At 51.6% G+C, this 14,167-nt stretch overlaps 1 protein-coding gene across 1 annotated transcript; it reads left to right on the top strand.

Moving 5' to 3' along the window:
* Positions 1–4,861: 4,861 nt before the first annotated feature.
* Positions 4,862–12,373, top strand: LOC135452507 (mitotic-spindle organizing protein 2B-like). Its single transcript, XM_064722659.1, has 3 exons — positions 4,862–5,037; positions 5,119–5,261; positions 12,103–12,373. Exons 1-3 carry the CDS (start codon positions 4,892–4,894, stop codon positions 12,258–12,260), a joined length of 447 nt encoding a protein of 148 aa, XP_064578729.1. The 5' UTR covers positions 4,862–4,891; the 3' UTR covers positions 12,261–12,373.
* The last annotated feature ends 1,794 nt before the right edge of the window (positions 12,374–14,167 follow it).

Raw genomic sequence — 14,167 nt, 5'->3', positions numbered from 1 at the left:
CCTCTGAGACACAGGGGACAAAGGATGCTGGTGGCCATGTCCTTGCCTGTTACTCCCTGTAGAAGAGGGTGCTCTTAAGGATCTTTTGCCTTCTTGTTTTCCTTCACCTCTCAGAAATCTTAGGCAAAATCTCTGAATTTCACAGAGCTCCTGATCTCCTCTGAGAAATGACTGGCTCCACTCCTGTTGTTTGTCTTTCTGACACCTTGTCTTTGGGCCAGCTTGCTCCTCTTTATTTTTTTGGCTGAACCTTTCTCTGGTGCTCTGTACTGTTTCATACATCCTTGCCTTTTCACCTTGCTCCTGTTGTCGCTCCTCTACCCATGCACATGCATTTCCTCTATCTATGCTTCAGCCTCAGCTCCATCCTGCTGTTACTCCCCAGCAGCACATTCCCTTTCCCCTCTGCTCTCTGGGTGGGGATGACAGCAGCAAATTCACTGCTGGACCAGCAAAACCTTTTCTGTTAGTGGAACAAAGCCCTGGGGAATTGGTGGGATGAGTTAGCAGTGTCCTGGTGAAGGCTTTGTGAAAAAGCATCATCCTCCCTTCTGCCTGCTGCCAGGAAGAAGCTGTCCCTGCTGTTGCTGGGGGACACTGAGGTGATTGATGGCACTGGGGGGATTTTGTGATTTTGTGTGGGTGAGAGCTGCAGCCGCTGCAGGAACCCCGCTCTGCTGTCCGGGGTTTGGGGTATTTCAGACTCTATCTCAGCACAGAGACAGCTGTCCTGGCTGCCCTGCACAGCTCTGAGCTGCTCTGGGGGCCGTGGGGCATGGCCAGTGTGGTCTGTGAGTGCACGCCGTGACTGGAGGCTGCACAAGCCTGGGGGGTTGGCCCAGGATGCCTCAGCCTGTGCCGCTCCTTAAAAGGCATTGGATCGAGCTGGCCGGTGTCTCCTTACAGCCTCTGGTGCTGGCAGCTCTGCCTGCCTCTCCCATCCCAGGGAGGCGTTCTGTCCGCTGGGGATGGAGGTGACTCCACCGGGAGGGCTTTGCACCCAGAGCCTGCAGGAAGGGCTGGAGGTGCAGAATTCTGGGTGCCCTTTCTGCTCTTAGGAGGTTTCAAGTGGCACTTAAACAGCCCTGCAGTGTGAAGGGCTTCAGTGAAGAGCTCATCATGGGGATCCTCTGCCTTCTTGGAAGCTGGGGTGGAAAAGAGGTTTCTTGTGTTCATGCAGCTCCCCACATGGTGTGGGGCTGTTTTCCTGAGGAGCTGTGGCAGGGAGCAAAGTGCCGGGAAGGCAGTGCTGGCTGTGCAGCCTTGTGGTGAAATCCTGCTCAGTCAGCTGGCTCCATCTCAGAGCATCCCTGCTGAGCACAGGGATGAGGAATGAGAGCTGTGTGCATTGCAGGAGCTGCCCAGAGCCAGGCACGGGCCAGCAGCACTGCCTGCAGCTGGGCTGGGTGTGCAAGTGCTCCAGCAAAATGGCTCTTGGGCATTGCTGTGGGGATCACATCCCTCCTGAGCCCTTCTTTTCCAGGTAAAGAAGTGAAACTCCTTTGTTCTGCCCCCAACATCCTCAGCAGGAGTCTCTCACTCTCTTCATGTACTTGGAAACAGTATCCAGGTGTGGTCTCACCAATGCCAAATAAAGGGAAATAACCCCTTCCTTTGTCCTGACCACCAAAAATATATCACTCCAATTCTAGCAGGAGTTTCTCCCCAGAAAATTTGAACTTAAATTCTCTAGAAAGGGTGTTTTAGTGCTGCCTTTGCCATCCTGTGACTGAATGAGCTTTGTTTGGGAATGGGGTGGGTGAGGGCAGGCATCTAGTAGGGCTAGAGAGGTGACAGGGATCCCTATTCATGAGGATGCTAATCCCCAGGAGGGAAAAGGGCATGAACAACCTTGTGTGGCTTTAAGGTTAACCCCGTTGGGAGTATAAAGTTAGACCAAAGACCTTTGTTTGTAATAATTGTAATCCACTTGTCCCAGCAGTGCCCCATGTGCTCCCAGCTGCCTGTGCTCTGTGTCCCTCCTCCCTCTGCCATTCAGTGCTGGTCCCTCACAAAGCCCTCCACAATCCCAGGGCTGGTTCAGCACATGCTGCAGCTCTGAGAATGGGGGCAGGAAGTTTGTTTTGTAATTGGATTAGCACTGCTGGGAACAGCTTGTGCAGGGGGTCAGGGCTGAGCTGGTGCAGTCCTGGCCTCGTGTCTCTGCCTGGTTGTGGGTCAGCTGGGGCTGTGTCAGCCCTGCACTTCACTGGCCAAAATGGTGCTCACAGGGCTGTCTGCCATGAGGACAGGCTGGGGGAGCTCAGGCTGTGAAGCCTGGAGAGGACAAGACTCCAGGGAGACCTTAAAGCCTCTTCCCGTGCCCTCAGGGTCTCCAAGAGAGTGGGAGAGGGACTTTGGACAAGGGCCTGGAGTGACAGGACAAGGGGGAATGGTTTCAAACTGAAAGAGGGCAGGGTCAGATGAGGTAAGAAGAAATTCTTGGCTGAGAGGGTGAGCAGGCCCTGGCACAGACTGCCCAGAGCAGCTGTGGCTGCCCCTGGATCCCTGGAAGTGTTCCAGGCCAGGTTGGACAGGGCTTGGAGCATCCTGGGATAGTGGAAAGTGTCCCTGCCCATGGCAGGGGATTGGAACAAGACGAGCTTTAAGGCCCTTTCCAACCCAAACCATTACATGATTCTATGAAAATGTGTAGTTTTGCAGGATGGAGGCAACCAAGAGGGAGAAAAGACTGATAGAAGGCAGAACTGGAGCTTGCCTACCTGGGAAGCTGGGCTGTGTTCACTGAATTCTGTCCCTGATGTCTCCCACCTGCTAGAAATGAAACCCTTTGGTTAGTGCCAAGCCTCACATCACCCTCCCAGCACAAGTCATCAAGGCTCCCAGGTACCTCAGAGGCTGGAGAGAACCAGAGCTGATCCTTGTGGGGCTGGGTTAAACCCTCACATTGTCATCCATGCCCCCTTCCTGCCCTCTGGCCTGGAGCAGTTCCTTGAAGCCCAGCCTGGTGATGAGTTTGAAACCTCAGCCCTAGTAGGGATGCTGGAGTTACTTGGGTATCCCTGAGAATGCTGTGCCCTGTGTTTTGTCTCCAAGCACAGCAATCTGCAGGAGGATCAGCTGCCAGAGTTTAGAGAAAAGGAGAGAAATTTGCTCCTGATCCCTTCGGGCTGCCAGTGGAATGTGCAGGGTGGCACCCACATAACACACATGTGCACTGGCACAGCTGAATGCCTCCTCTCCAATCTCTTCCTAAAGACCAAATGTTTGATGCAAAGGACAAATTTCAACTTCTGACTTGGAGCCCATCCTCACTCAGTCCCTTCAGGATGGCTCCCAGCATCCTTCCAAACCACTGACTTGCTCCTGGTGTCCTGTTTGGAAATTGTCCCAAGACATCTCTGCCTGGATGCCTCCACCTCATTCTGAGTCTACACCTGTGAGTAGTTCTGTCATTTTTTGTGCACAGTTTTGGAGGCCTGTCTCCAAACCACCATGCTCAGGCACCCAGAAGGGGAAGTTGCTTTAAGCTAAAAGGAACGTTGATTTAGATTAGATACAAGTATTTTACAGTGTGGGTGGTAAAACCCCAGTACAGGTTGCTCAGAGAGGTGGTGGAAATCCCATGTGTGGAAACATTCAAGGCCAGGGCTTGGAGCAACCTGATCTAATTGAAGAGGTCCCTGCTCACAGCAGGAGGTTGGACTAGATGACCTTCTGACCCAAACCTAGGATTCCATGATCTTCCACTGAGACCATCCCAGTGCTAGTGGTGTGGCTGTGTCCCTTCCCAGGACATTCCAGGCATGATGATCCCACACTACCAGCTTCTTGCTGTTAACGTTAGTGGGGGCATGCCAAGGCTGAGGTGGGGAGCAGTGCTGGGGCTGCTCAGAGACATCCCTTTGATATAGCACAGTAATTCGTGCTGGCAGCAGCTGCTCCCACTCAAAACAGCCATAATTGTTCTTGCTGGGCTGGTTGTGCTTGGGGCCATAGAGAGCAAGATCCTTCTTTTATCATCATCCGTGTCACTCCTGTCTTGGCGTCTGCAGTAGATGTCTGTCAGCAAGGCCATTGGAGCACAAGGTCGGCTCACCTTCTGACACTCACAGGTTGGGATGTGGAGTGGGAGCATCTGTGTGCTGTGGCTTGGTGTAGGGTGGGACGGGGTCTGTCACAGCAGTGATGGGGGGACACAGTGACCCCTCTGCTCTGCCCTGCTCTGCATTAACAGCACAGCTCTGGGCTGGGGCAGCGGTGACGAACATCCCTCCCTGATGGCAACAGCTCATTTCCATTTAGATAGAGGAATTTCAATCTCAGTTTGCCAGCGCTTCGCCACGGTGCGACTCAAGACTCCAATTTCCCGTTTTCTCCCCATGCAACCCCAGCTGCTCTCTGGGCTCGGGGGCTGCAGCGCGTTCGGGGCAGCTGCGCCGGGCCCTGGGCACAGCCGGGGTGAGAACGGGGGTTCAGTGTGGTCCGGTCGGTCCCACGGCATCTCCGCACCCCGAACTGCAGCACGGCCCTTTGTGTGCACAGCGGCCCCGCTGGGCCCGGCCTGCTCGGGAGCGGAGGCGTCCGCGGGGAGGCCCCAGGGGCGAGCGCGGAGGGCGGCGGGGCGGATACGGGACACCGCACACCGGACACTGCACACCTCACACCGTACACCGCAGAGCAGACATCGCACACCCTCACCCTCACACACCGCACACCCTCACCCCTCACACACCGCAAACCCTCACACCCCGCACGCCCTCACCCCTCTCACCGTCCCTACGCGGACGCTCAGGCCGGGGCCGCGGCTGGAGCGCCACCTGCCGGCCGCGCCGGGAGCAGCCGAGCCGGGCCGGCGGAGGCGGGGCTGAGCAGTGTGGGGGCGTGCCCTGGTGTGAGGAGGCCGGGCCCGGGGCGTGGCCCCACAGCCATGTCGGAGGGGCCGGCGGGAATGGCGGCACCGGCGGCGATGGCGGAGACGCGGCTGCGGCGGAAGCAGCTGCTGAGCGCGGAGGAAGCGGAGCTGTTCGAACTGGCGCAGGCGGCGGGCAGCGGGCTGGACCCGGAGGTGTTCCGGTGAGCGGTGGGGGCGCCCCCGCGGGAGCCGCCGGTGAGGCCGGAGCCCCCTGTGACGGGCGCTGCCGGTGTCCCCCGCAGGGTGCTGCTGGACCTGCTGCGCATGAACGTGGCGCCGCTCGCCGTGTTCCAGGTGCTGAAGTCGATGTGCGCCGGGCAGCGGCTCCCGCCGGCAGCCGAGAGCGGCCCCGCCGCGCCGGCGCCGATCCCCGCCGACAGCCGAGGTACGCGGCGGGCAGGGGCGGAACGGGGCGGACGGGGCCCTTCCCCGGGCAGTTCCCGGGCGGAGCCCCCCGAGCACGGCCGGAGCCCGCCGGCCCCCGGGCCCGCGCTGAGGCCGCTGCGGCCCGGAACGCGCCTGGCGCTGCCCCGTGCCCGGGCCGCCGCGGGAAGGGGCCCGCGGGCCGCTCGGCCGAGCCCGGGGAGCGGCTCTGCCCGGGGGGCCCGCTCCGTGTGAGCCCTGGCCCGGCCCGAGGGGCCCGCTCCGGGTGAGCCCCGGCCCGAACCCCTTTTGTCTTACTGTTCATGGGTTTTGGGCAGAGGTTGCTGCAGTACTTGTGCTACTTCTGCTCGCCAAGCCCTTACCAGAAAAAAAATTCACTTTAATCTACGGTATTATTCAGTACTGCTTTCTTTGTATGTAACAAAAAAAGGTTTCCGGGCCACGAGGAATTCCTGGAAAAGGAGGAAAGCTGTGTTGCTTCCTTTATCCCCCTGTGTGTGGTGGTTTCTAACACTCATCCAGCGGTTTCCATCCTCTAGAGATGGTATTTGTGTGGGAAGATGAAGTAGAAGGCTGTCAGCTAAAGCAGTTACTGCTTTTGAATGTATTTATCTCTCCTTAATACTCTAATGTCCATGGACAGTAACAACCATAGCCCTGAACTTGTGCCATATATATATATAAATATATATACATAATTTTATTTTATTCCTAACCAGTTCTAATAAAATTTCTATTTACTCCTTGAAGTGACTTTTGGCTCGCCAACTCAGTGGATTACTTCCAAAAGGTTTAAAATAAGTCTGCTGTCACTAAGCCTGGATTCACAGTGGAAAAGTTAATTTCTCTTGTGGTGTTGTTTGTGGTAAATATTTCTGGTATTAGTTTGGCTTTCAGCAGCCAGTTTGGCCAATTGCTGCCTTATTTCCCAAGATTAAAATATGTCCTTGGTGCAAGTTAATGCACTGGAATTGCTGAAACAGGAAGATTGTACCATCAAGCCACAGTTGTGCTGCAGATGTGGTCAAACATTAAATGCTAAGCTTGGATTTGCCCTCTTTGCAAAGCTGTTGCTTAGTAATGGTGGTGAAGAGGCACTTGGGCCTCCTCTTTCTTTTCACATTCATCCCTGACCAATTGCAATGGACAGCACTTCTGTACCTTGTCAGAAGGCTTGGTCTTCCCAACTGTGTCAGGTTTTTGGTTTTCTGTAAGCTTGTGTTAAATTAGAGCCCTAACTCAGTTTGAATCAAAGTGAGAGTGAATTCTCTCTTTAGTTTCTGCCAGCCCAGGTGACTTTGCTGTCACACAGCATCTGCTGACATCAGCTAATTCCTGTGTGAATAAAATTGTCACTGAAAAGCTGATGCTCAGAAAATGCTTTAGGCAGAATTTAAGCTGAGCAGGGGCTTTGCACAACTTTAGTCCTGTGTTTTCATTTCTGTGAGTATAAGAAGTGCTGGTGAGATCCTGTTGATATGAAGGATGTATTTTGTCCAGTCCTGCTTGTAAGGATCACAGAATCAGGGAATGATTTGGGTTGAAGGGACCTTAAAGCTCATCTCATTCCACTCCCTGCCATGGTCAGGGACACCTTCCACTATCCCAGGTGGCTCCTGGACACTTCCAGGGATGGGGCAGCCACAGCTGCTCTGGGCAGTCTGTTCCTGGGCTCCACAACTCTCCTAGACAAGAATTTCTTTCCAATACCTGATCTAAACTTACCATCCTTAACTTGAAAAAGAATCACTTGTCTTTCACTGAGCTTTCTCATTGTGGGCACAGTCCAAGTGCATCCTTCAGGAGTGGGTAAGTGTCTCTGGGGTGTCTGGGGGTGGCCTCTGGGCTGGATCTGTTCTGCAGGACTGGTGGGTTTGCCTTGCCTTGCCTCCTTTCCCTTTGGGAGCTGCTGTAAGGAGGGGGAACCTAAGTGCTGCCTGCTGTTGGCTCTGCAATCTCTTGTTGGAAGGTGCTGCTTCATTTAAGAAGAGGATGGTGCAGCTTCCATGCAGGACCAGGCATTTGCTGGGGGAGATGCCTCTTCTGCATTGCTGGGACTTGTTTGTGTTTTACAGCCCAAGCTCTGTGCTTGTGACAAGAGCAGCATTGTCCTGTGCCAGCTTCTCCAGCTGCTTGGTGCCTTTCAGCTCAGCCCTGCACTCCCTGCCCTGTCAGGAGGCAGACAAGGGGCTCAGGGAATCCTGGTCCCACCCAAGCCTGCTCTGCTCCACTTGTGTCAGGAATGAGATCTGGCTGAGGCTTCCCAGCACATCCTGGTGCAGGAGGCTTTAAAAACCAGCTAAAATAAAGCTGATGCAGCAGTTCTGATCTGCACTATTGGTGCTGGGGGATGCCCTGTGGTTATTTCAGCTTTTGTGCTGATGAAGCATCAGGGAGTCTGAAATCAGTAGCTCTGTATTTTCCCACAGCACACAGCCATGGCCTTCTGTGCTGGCTGGTAACTGAATCCCTGACAGCTGCCTGCAAATTGCTCTGTGTGGGTATTGCAGCATCCATCTGGCATATTTAGCTGGATGCAGCTTAATTTAAGCTTCATTCAAAATGGTCCCTCAGCATTTCATTTGGGAGGGAAAGTGCTGGATTGAAATAGAAGGAATTTCCCAGGTGTCCTTTCTGTGTGTGTGAGGGGCAGGGTTAAGGACAGTGATGAGTTTGGCTAGACTAGACATATGTGTAATTAAGTAACCCATTTCTCACATATTTCTGTACTTTCTGTCTCCATCAGCCAGCCCTCAAGTCCCTGCTGGTTCCCTGCAGTTTTCTACCTCTCTATACACGTGCATATATCAGTGCCCTGCTCTTTTTTGGGCTGCTGAGTAGTCTCTGCTGCTTCTCTCACTCTGCACTCCAACCTCTTTTTCACATTCCCCATTTCCCCAGAGAGTGTCTTACCATAAAATTACTTCCTGAAGCTTTACCCCAGCTAATTTCTCTTCTGAATGTGTTGTTAACATGGGCTTGCTTTTCAAAATCTGTCTCCTTTGTGGGGCTGTCACTTGGTGTGTGGATTTTAGGGCTGCGAGGAGCTAATTGACACAGGAGGAAAGGAGTTGTGCATAGCAGGGTCAGAATGCTCTCCTGCCCAGGGAAACTCTCAGTGCCTGTTGGAAAAAACACTGAGCCCATCACCAGCCATGGGCTCTCAGAGGTTCACATGGTGAGTTTTTATGGTCTGTGTGGAAAAATGTGCTGTGGACAATCACAAGTCCTTTTCTACCCTGCATTTTTAACTGCTTAATTCCTGTGTAAATACTTAGATGCAGTCAAGGCCTCAGAATTGTAAGTGTTGCTCTTCAGTTGTTTCATAAATATTCCTCAATGTATAACACAGCTTGCTGCTAACTTTGTCCTTCTTGTGTGTTCTGCTTGCCATCTTTGTGGGGTTTTATCCTTCCCCATTTATCCCTTTTTCTCACTTGTTTCTTTCTCTTTGTGCAGCCTGTCTTTGGCTGTGAGCAGCCTTCTGCAGTGGTGGCTGTCAGACTCTTGGGTCTGCCATGCCAGCTGCTTTGCTTTGCTCTTCCCCTCAGCCTTGAGGTATCTCAGGGTTCACCCTGATGTGGGATTTGTAGTGTGGACTTCTGTATTAAGGAGATAAGGATAATGCTGACAAGGAGGATTCTGTGTAAGGCTCTGATATGGCAGAGGGAATCCCCTTGGATATGCAAAGGATTTCTCTTACATTTATTTAATCTGGGGTTTATACATCATGCAGTGAATTTTCCTGTGGGTTATACTGGCTATTATGCTTTAATTGTAAATGAAATATCCCCAGGGGGTGTGAGTGGTGCTGATGTGTGCCTTGCACCTGAAAATATTCCCAGACACTTGGTGGTCTGCATGCTTCTCTGAAAAAAGATCTGTAGAATGACCTATTGGTGACTTATATGGGACTAATTAAAGGACTTACAGAATCTGATCATGGTTTTCTTACTTAGTTGCTCTTACTCGGTTTTCTTCCAGCTCTCCATCAATACCATTCCAATGATTGGATTTCCTGCAGTCACTGAGGAGCAGTTAGGTTGCCTTCTGGATCTTACCCTGCAATCTCACTCCCCTCAGCTTTTCCTACCATAAACAATAGAGTTTAAACCTTCTGGATGAGAGGCTTTGATTCATGTTTTGTCTAATGATGGACATGGTAAATGCATGGGACAGGTTCTGTGCACAGAGCATTCCTGATGTGAAGTTGTTGCTGTTCCTCTCCCTTCCCCCAGGCTCACATTCCAAAATTAATATTTTTTCTGTATTGTAGGCAACCAACTAGCTTCAATTTATAGACCTCTATTATCTTTTGGTACAGAAATTATCAATATGTCAATTATTTTAGAACTGACAAAAATTTTCTCAGCTGTACTGTGCTTTCTGAAATTGCCTTGGTTAAAAGTTCCTGTACCTTTCTCCTCCCAGGAGGTATTAATAAAAGTTGAACCTCTCAAAATACAGGTGATGAGTAGGGAAGTAAATTGCAAAAAGTCTAGTCTGGAATACTCACAACCTGCTGTGGCTCTAGTCCCAGAAGAATGGGTGGCCATGGAGGTCTTTTCCTGCAGGAGGTTTGAGGGTTACCTGAGGCTCTGAGCTTTCCTCTCTGCTGCACTGCCATAATTTTTTCAATATGTCTTTTCAGGCTGGTTATCAAGCTTTTATTTTCCCTCCTTTTCATGCTCTGCGAGGCAAGACCTGACAGAAGAAAAAGGATTTAGAGGAATACTGTAAATGCCAGATTTGTCATGTGGTTTTGCTGCACAGTAATGAGATACAAGTTTGAATTATAACTGAGTGACAATTCATTCTTTCCCCCCACCCTACCAAAGAAACACTCAAAAAATCAGACTCAGCAGAGCTCTCAGAGAAAAGTGAGGACTCTGCCTGGGTGTAACATGGGAGAGTGAGTGAATGGCTTTGTGGGTGCCCAGCATCTGTCCAGTGTCAAACCATGACAGTCAGCAAGGAAAATATCAGTGGAATCCTTTTGTTCCTCTGTAGTACTTGAATTACAGAGAGTTTGTGTTCATTGAGCTGCTTTTGTGCTTTGTGGTAATTGAATCTGTTATCTCTGATAGTGTAACTGAGAGAAGCACAAACCATGTCTGTCCCTGCACGCTTCAGAAGCTGTCCTTGTCTGGTACATGGGTTTGCACAGGCTGCTTCCACAAATATTCTGGGTATTTTATGCAGTTTAATTGGTTTGTTTTGCTGTGATTCAAGGCTATGGGATGGAGGGCCTGTGCTTTGAGCCCAGCTTCTCTTCAGCCCAATGACTCTTTCTCCCCAAGTTGTTTTGCTCAGAACATGGAGGGCCCCACTCCAGGAGTGTTTTAGGGTACCAGGGTGTGTGTGCACACAGCTGCAGTTGTGGGTGGGTTCAGGACCTGCCCTCTCAGCAGACACATGCATGGGAGACAGGAGGACACTGGGGACGTGTCCAGGCTAGCTAAAAGCATCATGGTGAATAATGCTTTTATTCCTCCTGCCACTTTTCTCTCAAATACTGTGAGATCACATCTTACCTCTGCCCAGTGTGTTTGTTTTCATCCACAGCACTTGCTTTAGTGAAGCTGCTTAAGGTGCCTGAGCTACAGCACAGCTGGGAAGGCTGACCTGGGGTGGTGGCTGCTGGCACAAAACTGCCCTGCTTCACAAGAAGAGAGTTTACCAAGAGCACCTGACTTGGCTGGGATAAGTGAATGGATTTTTGTGCCACCCAAATTTTATGGATTAATAACAGCCACTTGCTTCTGCTTGGAAGTTCTTAGATTGTCTTGCTGGTGCATCAAGGTGTTAGGTGGTAGTACTGATGTGAGTCCTGCTCCCAGACAGTGCTCCAAGGAGGCAGGATGGTCTGGTGAGTAACTGTGGGCTGTCCATAGCACAGATGACCCAAGATCATGTCCATGGAGACTCTAGAGTGTAGAGCAGCTGTTGATATTGTGCAGGTTGTACTGTGAGTGGTTGCCAAAATGTCACTCTTCATTTTAATTGTGTGCATGTAACTACAGCCCTCTGTATCCCTGGTTTGTTTCCTCATTTTACGATGCTTCATGGAGGTTGCCATCTTTAATAAATGCTGTACATCATGTTCCTTTTATTCTCTTTCCTAAAGTGAGTCCTACTTCTCACCTGAGGGAGTGGCAGGAAAAGTCAGTGTCCCTCATTCCCTCAGCAGCAGTGAGTCTGTCCCTCTCTCCTCTGACAGGATCCTGTTGCCCCTTGCCTCGCTCAGTTTCTACCTTTGTACCCACCGTGCCTGTTGGAGCCCATCAGCTGTGCCTCCAGGAGGGGAACTGTCACCTCCTGAGCTCTGTGACAACATCTGAAATCCTGTGTAGAAGTCTGAGTTCCTGAGAATCCCAAGAGATGATAGGGAATCCAGATCTGCTCATTGAGTGACAGAAGTGATATGGAGAGAGGTGTGTGTGGTCTGATGATGTGGCAGCAGTCTCAGACACCAGTGGACACTGGCACATCCTTTCACTTATCCCAGCTCGAGGTGCTGGAAACTCTTGGTGCTCCAGCAGTGCTGTTTGCTGTGCTGCTGTTCCTGTGTGCAATGACTGGAACAAAGTGGCTGGTTACTTGGGAGATTAAACCTCATGAAAATTAAAAATGCTTCTACTGTCACTTCTTTGGGATTAGTGGCACTGATACCTGTTGGGCTGAATTCACCAATTTGCTTTGTGCACTGGATGCTGGAGATGTTTGTGACATTAATGAATTTTGCCTCCTGCATGGTTCCTGAGGGAACGCTTGTGCCTAGCTGCTGTGTGGGGATGCTGGGGCTGGGATGTGAAAGCTGATGGATGTGTTTGTTTATTCAGGGAGGAATAAAAGCAGCTCTGCTGTGGGTGGCTCCCAGGGTCTGGCCGAGAGAAGCAGCCGGGAAGGATCTGCCCAGAGGATCCGGCAGCCGAGCGCCAGCCGCGGGCAGAAGGCAGCGGCCTCTGGCAAGGGCAGCGGGGCCGGCAACAGTGCCTGAGCGAGCCTTGGAACAGATGGACTGCAGTGCTTGACAATGATTGTAAATTGTGCTTGTTGAAGCTGCCTGTGTTGTATGTATTAAACTAAAACCATGATTTGTAATACAGAAAACAGAGCTGTTGGTTCTTATTTCCAAAACTTCCTTTGGCCATGCAGGCTGCTTGGAAATGTTCCTGCATTTGGCTTTTCCTGTTTCCCCATCTGCCTCTTTACAGCATGTATTACAATATCTGACACCAGATTGATCTCTCCCAAGACACAATCCCAGGTTCAGTCCTCCCAGTGGTGCTGATGTGATTATTCATTTACACAGCATTGCAGCCCCCTTTGCCTCAGGAGCCAGGTCAGAGGGGAGTTTGGGCCAGATAAGGGAGGGAACAGCTCCATCACTTAGGGCAGGACATACCCAAGTACCTAAAGCAGGTGAGTGGGTTTCTTGGGGCTCAGGTGTTACCAGGCATGGTTCCAGAGGCTCTCCAGGCAGTAGGGTGCCTCCTGATGGCTCTGGGAGCTCAGGGGATGCTGATGAATTCCATGTCTCTAATTAGGAGAAAGTGCCTCCATTCTATGGGAGTTAGATGGTGATTCCTAAACTCAAGATCTCTCTCTCACCAACCTGCTTCAACAGGTGTTAAAATGAGGTTTGCAAGGTCTGGGTTTCTCCTACTCTGATCAAATAACAAAGTGCAGCTGCTCCCCTTGGTAAAACTGAGGTGCTGGAGTTCAGAGGCCTGAAGGAGGTAGCCAGGCACAAGCTGTGGTCACAATGCTGGGCAGCAGGCGAGCAGACTTTGGCCTCCTGCTTGATACAGTCCCATGGGATCAAGCCCTGGAGGGAAGTGGCACCAAGGAAGAAGGTCGAATTCTAGAATATCAGCTCAAGAGTGGTCCCACCTGAGAACCCAGAGCTGCATCCCATGTCTGAGCTGCAGCTACAGCCCTGACACCCCTTCCCTGGCCCCTGTCACCCCATACCCTGTGTTGAGCCCCTCTCATACCCTCAGCCTTGTTCTCTGCAGGGCTGGAGATGCTGCTGGAGCTGCAGTGAGGGCAGCCCCTGCCCCAAGCTGCTGGGGCTTGGCTGGGGTGCAGCACCTTGGGAAGGGACAGGGCAGGATGTGGGGTGTTTTTGAGGGTTGTTAGGGTCAGCCAGGGCTGCAGGGAACACTCCTACCCCATGAGAGCATTAGGTTAGGTGGTTAAGAGCTCAGCAATGAAGACAAGCAGGGGGAGGTGGAGTAGCCCTGGGAACCTCCACGTGCCAGGGATTCCCTGTCCCAGCAGCTCCCAGGGCTCTTGTTGGGCTCAGAGCTGGCTCCCAGCCAGAGGGTGAATGGGGCCACTGCAGGTCACAGCTGGTCCCTCACTGGGGGCAAAGTCACATTGTGGGATACAAGGAAAGAGCAATTTCAGATTGTGACTGATGGAATGTTCAGGGCAGGAATGAAAAGTGGGGAAAAGGAGGGACCAAGGTGGTTTTGGAGAGCCATAAGTGTGGGAAAATAGAGGGATAAGGATATGATGGCCTGGGTGGCATCTAATGCCCCTCTGCCACTCTGGGATTACAGACAGCCTGTGCCTCCTGGGCTTACACACTGAGCCTTGCTGGTGGCTGAAAGTGGGGGACGTGGACATTTGTCACTCTTGGGGTCCTTAGGGCAGGACACTGACTGATGCACTTCCTGTGCAAACCTGCTTTCTGACAATTATTCACCATTTAAATGGGCAACGTTGACTGTAGCATTGCCAAGGAGGCTTATAAAATCCACAGATAATTTTATGAGATTTGCCTTATAAAGCAGTTAAAGCAGATAAGCAAATCAAACTAATTAAGGCTCTGTCAATATTTGCACAGAGATGTGTGATGTCAAGTGGAATTTGTACTTCCTGAGTGACTTCCGAATT

This window comes from Zonotrichia leucophrys, chromosome 10 (genome assembly GCF_028769735.1).
Source record: "Zonotrichia leucophrys gambelii isolate GWCS_2022_RI chromosome 10, RI_Zleu_2.0, whole genome shotgun sequence".
NCBI lineage: Eukaryota > Metazoa > Chordata > Aves > Passeriformes > Passerellidae > Zonotrichia > Zonotrichia leucophrys.
This window is presented reverse-complemented; position numbering and strand designations above follow the sequence as displayed.

Excerpts from the sequence above, each read along its gene's own strand:
- LOC135452507 (XM_064722659.1), top strand. The coding sequence starts at position 4,892 with ATGTCGGAGGGGCCGGCGGGAATGGCGGCACCGGCGGCGATGGCGGAG. Across the intron at positions 5,038-5,118 it reads CTGGACCCGGAGGTGTTCCG|GGTGCTGCTGGACCTGCTGC; the intron begins GTGAGCGGTGGG and ends TGTCCCCCGCAG. Across the intron at positions 5,262-12,102 it reads GATCCCCGCCGACAGCCGAG|GGAGGAATAAAAGCAGCTCT; the intron begins GTACGCGGCGGG and ends TTGTTTATTCAG.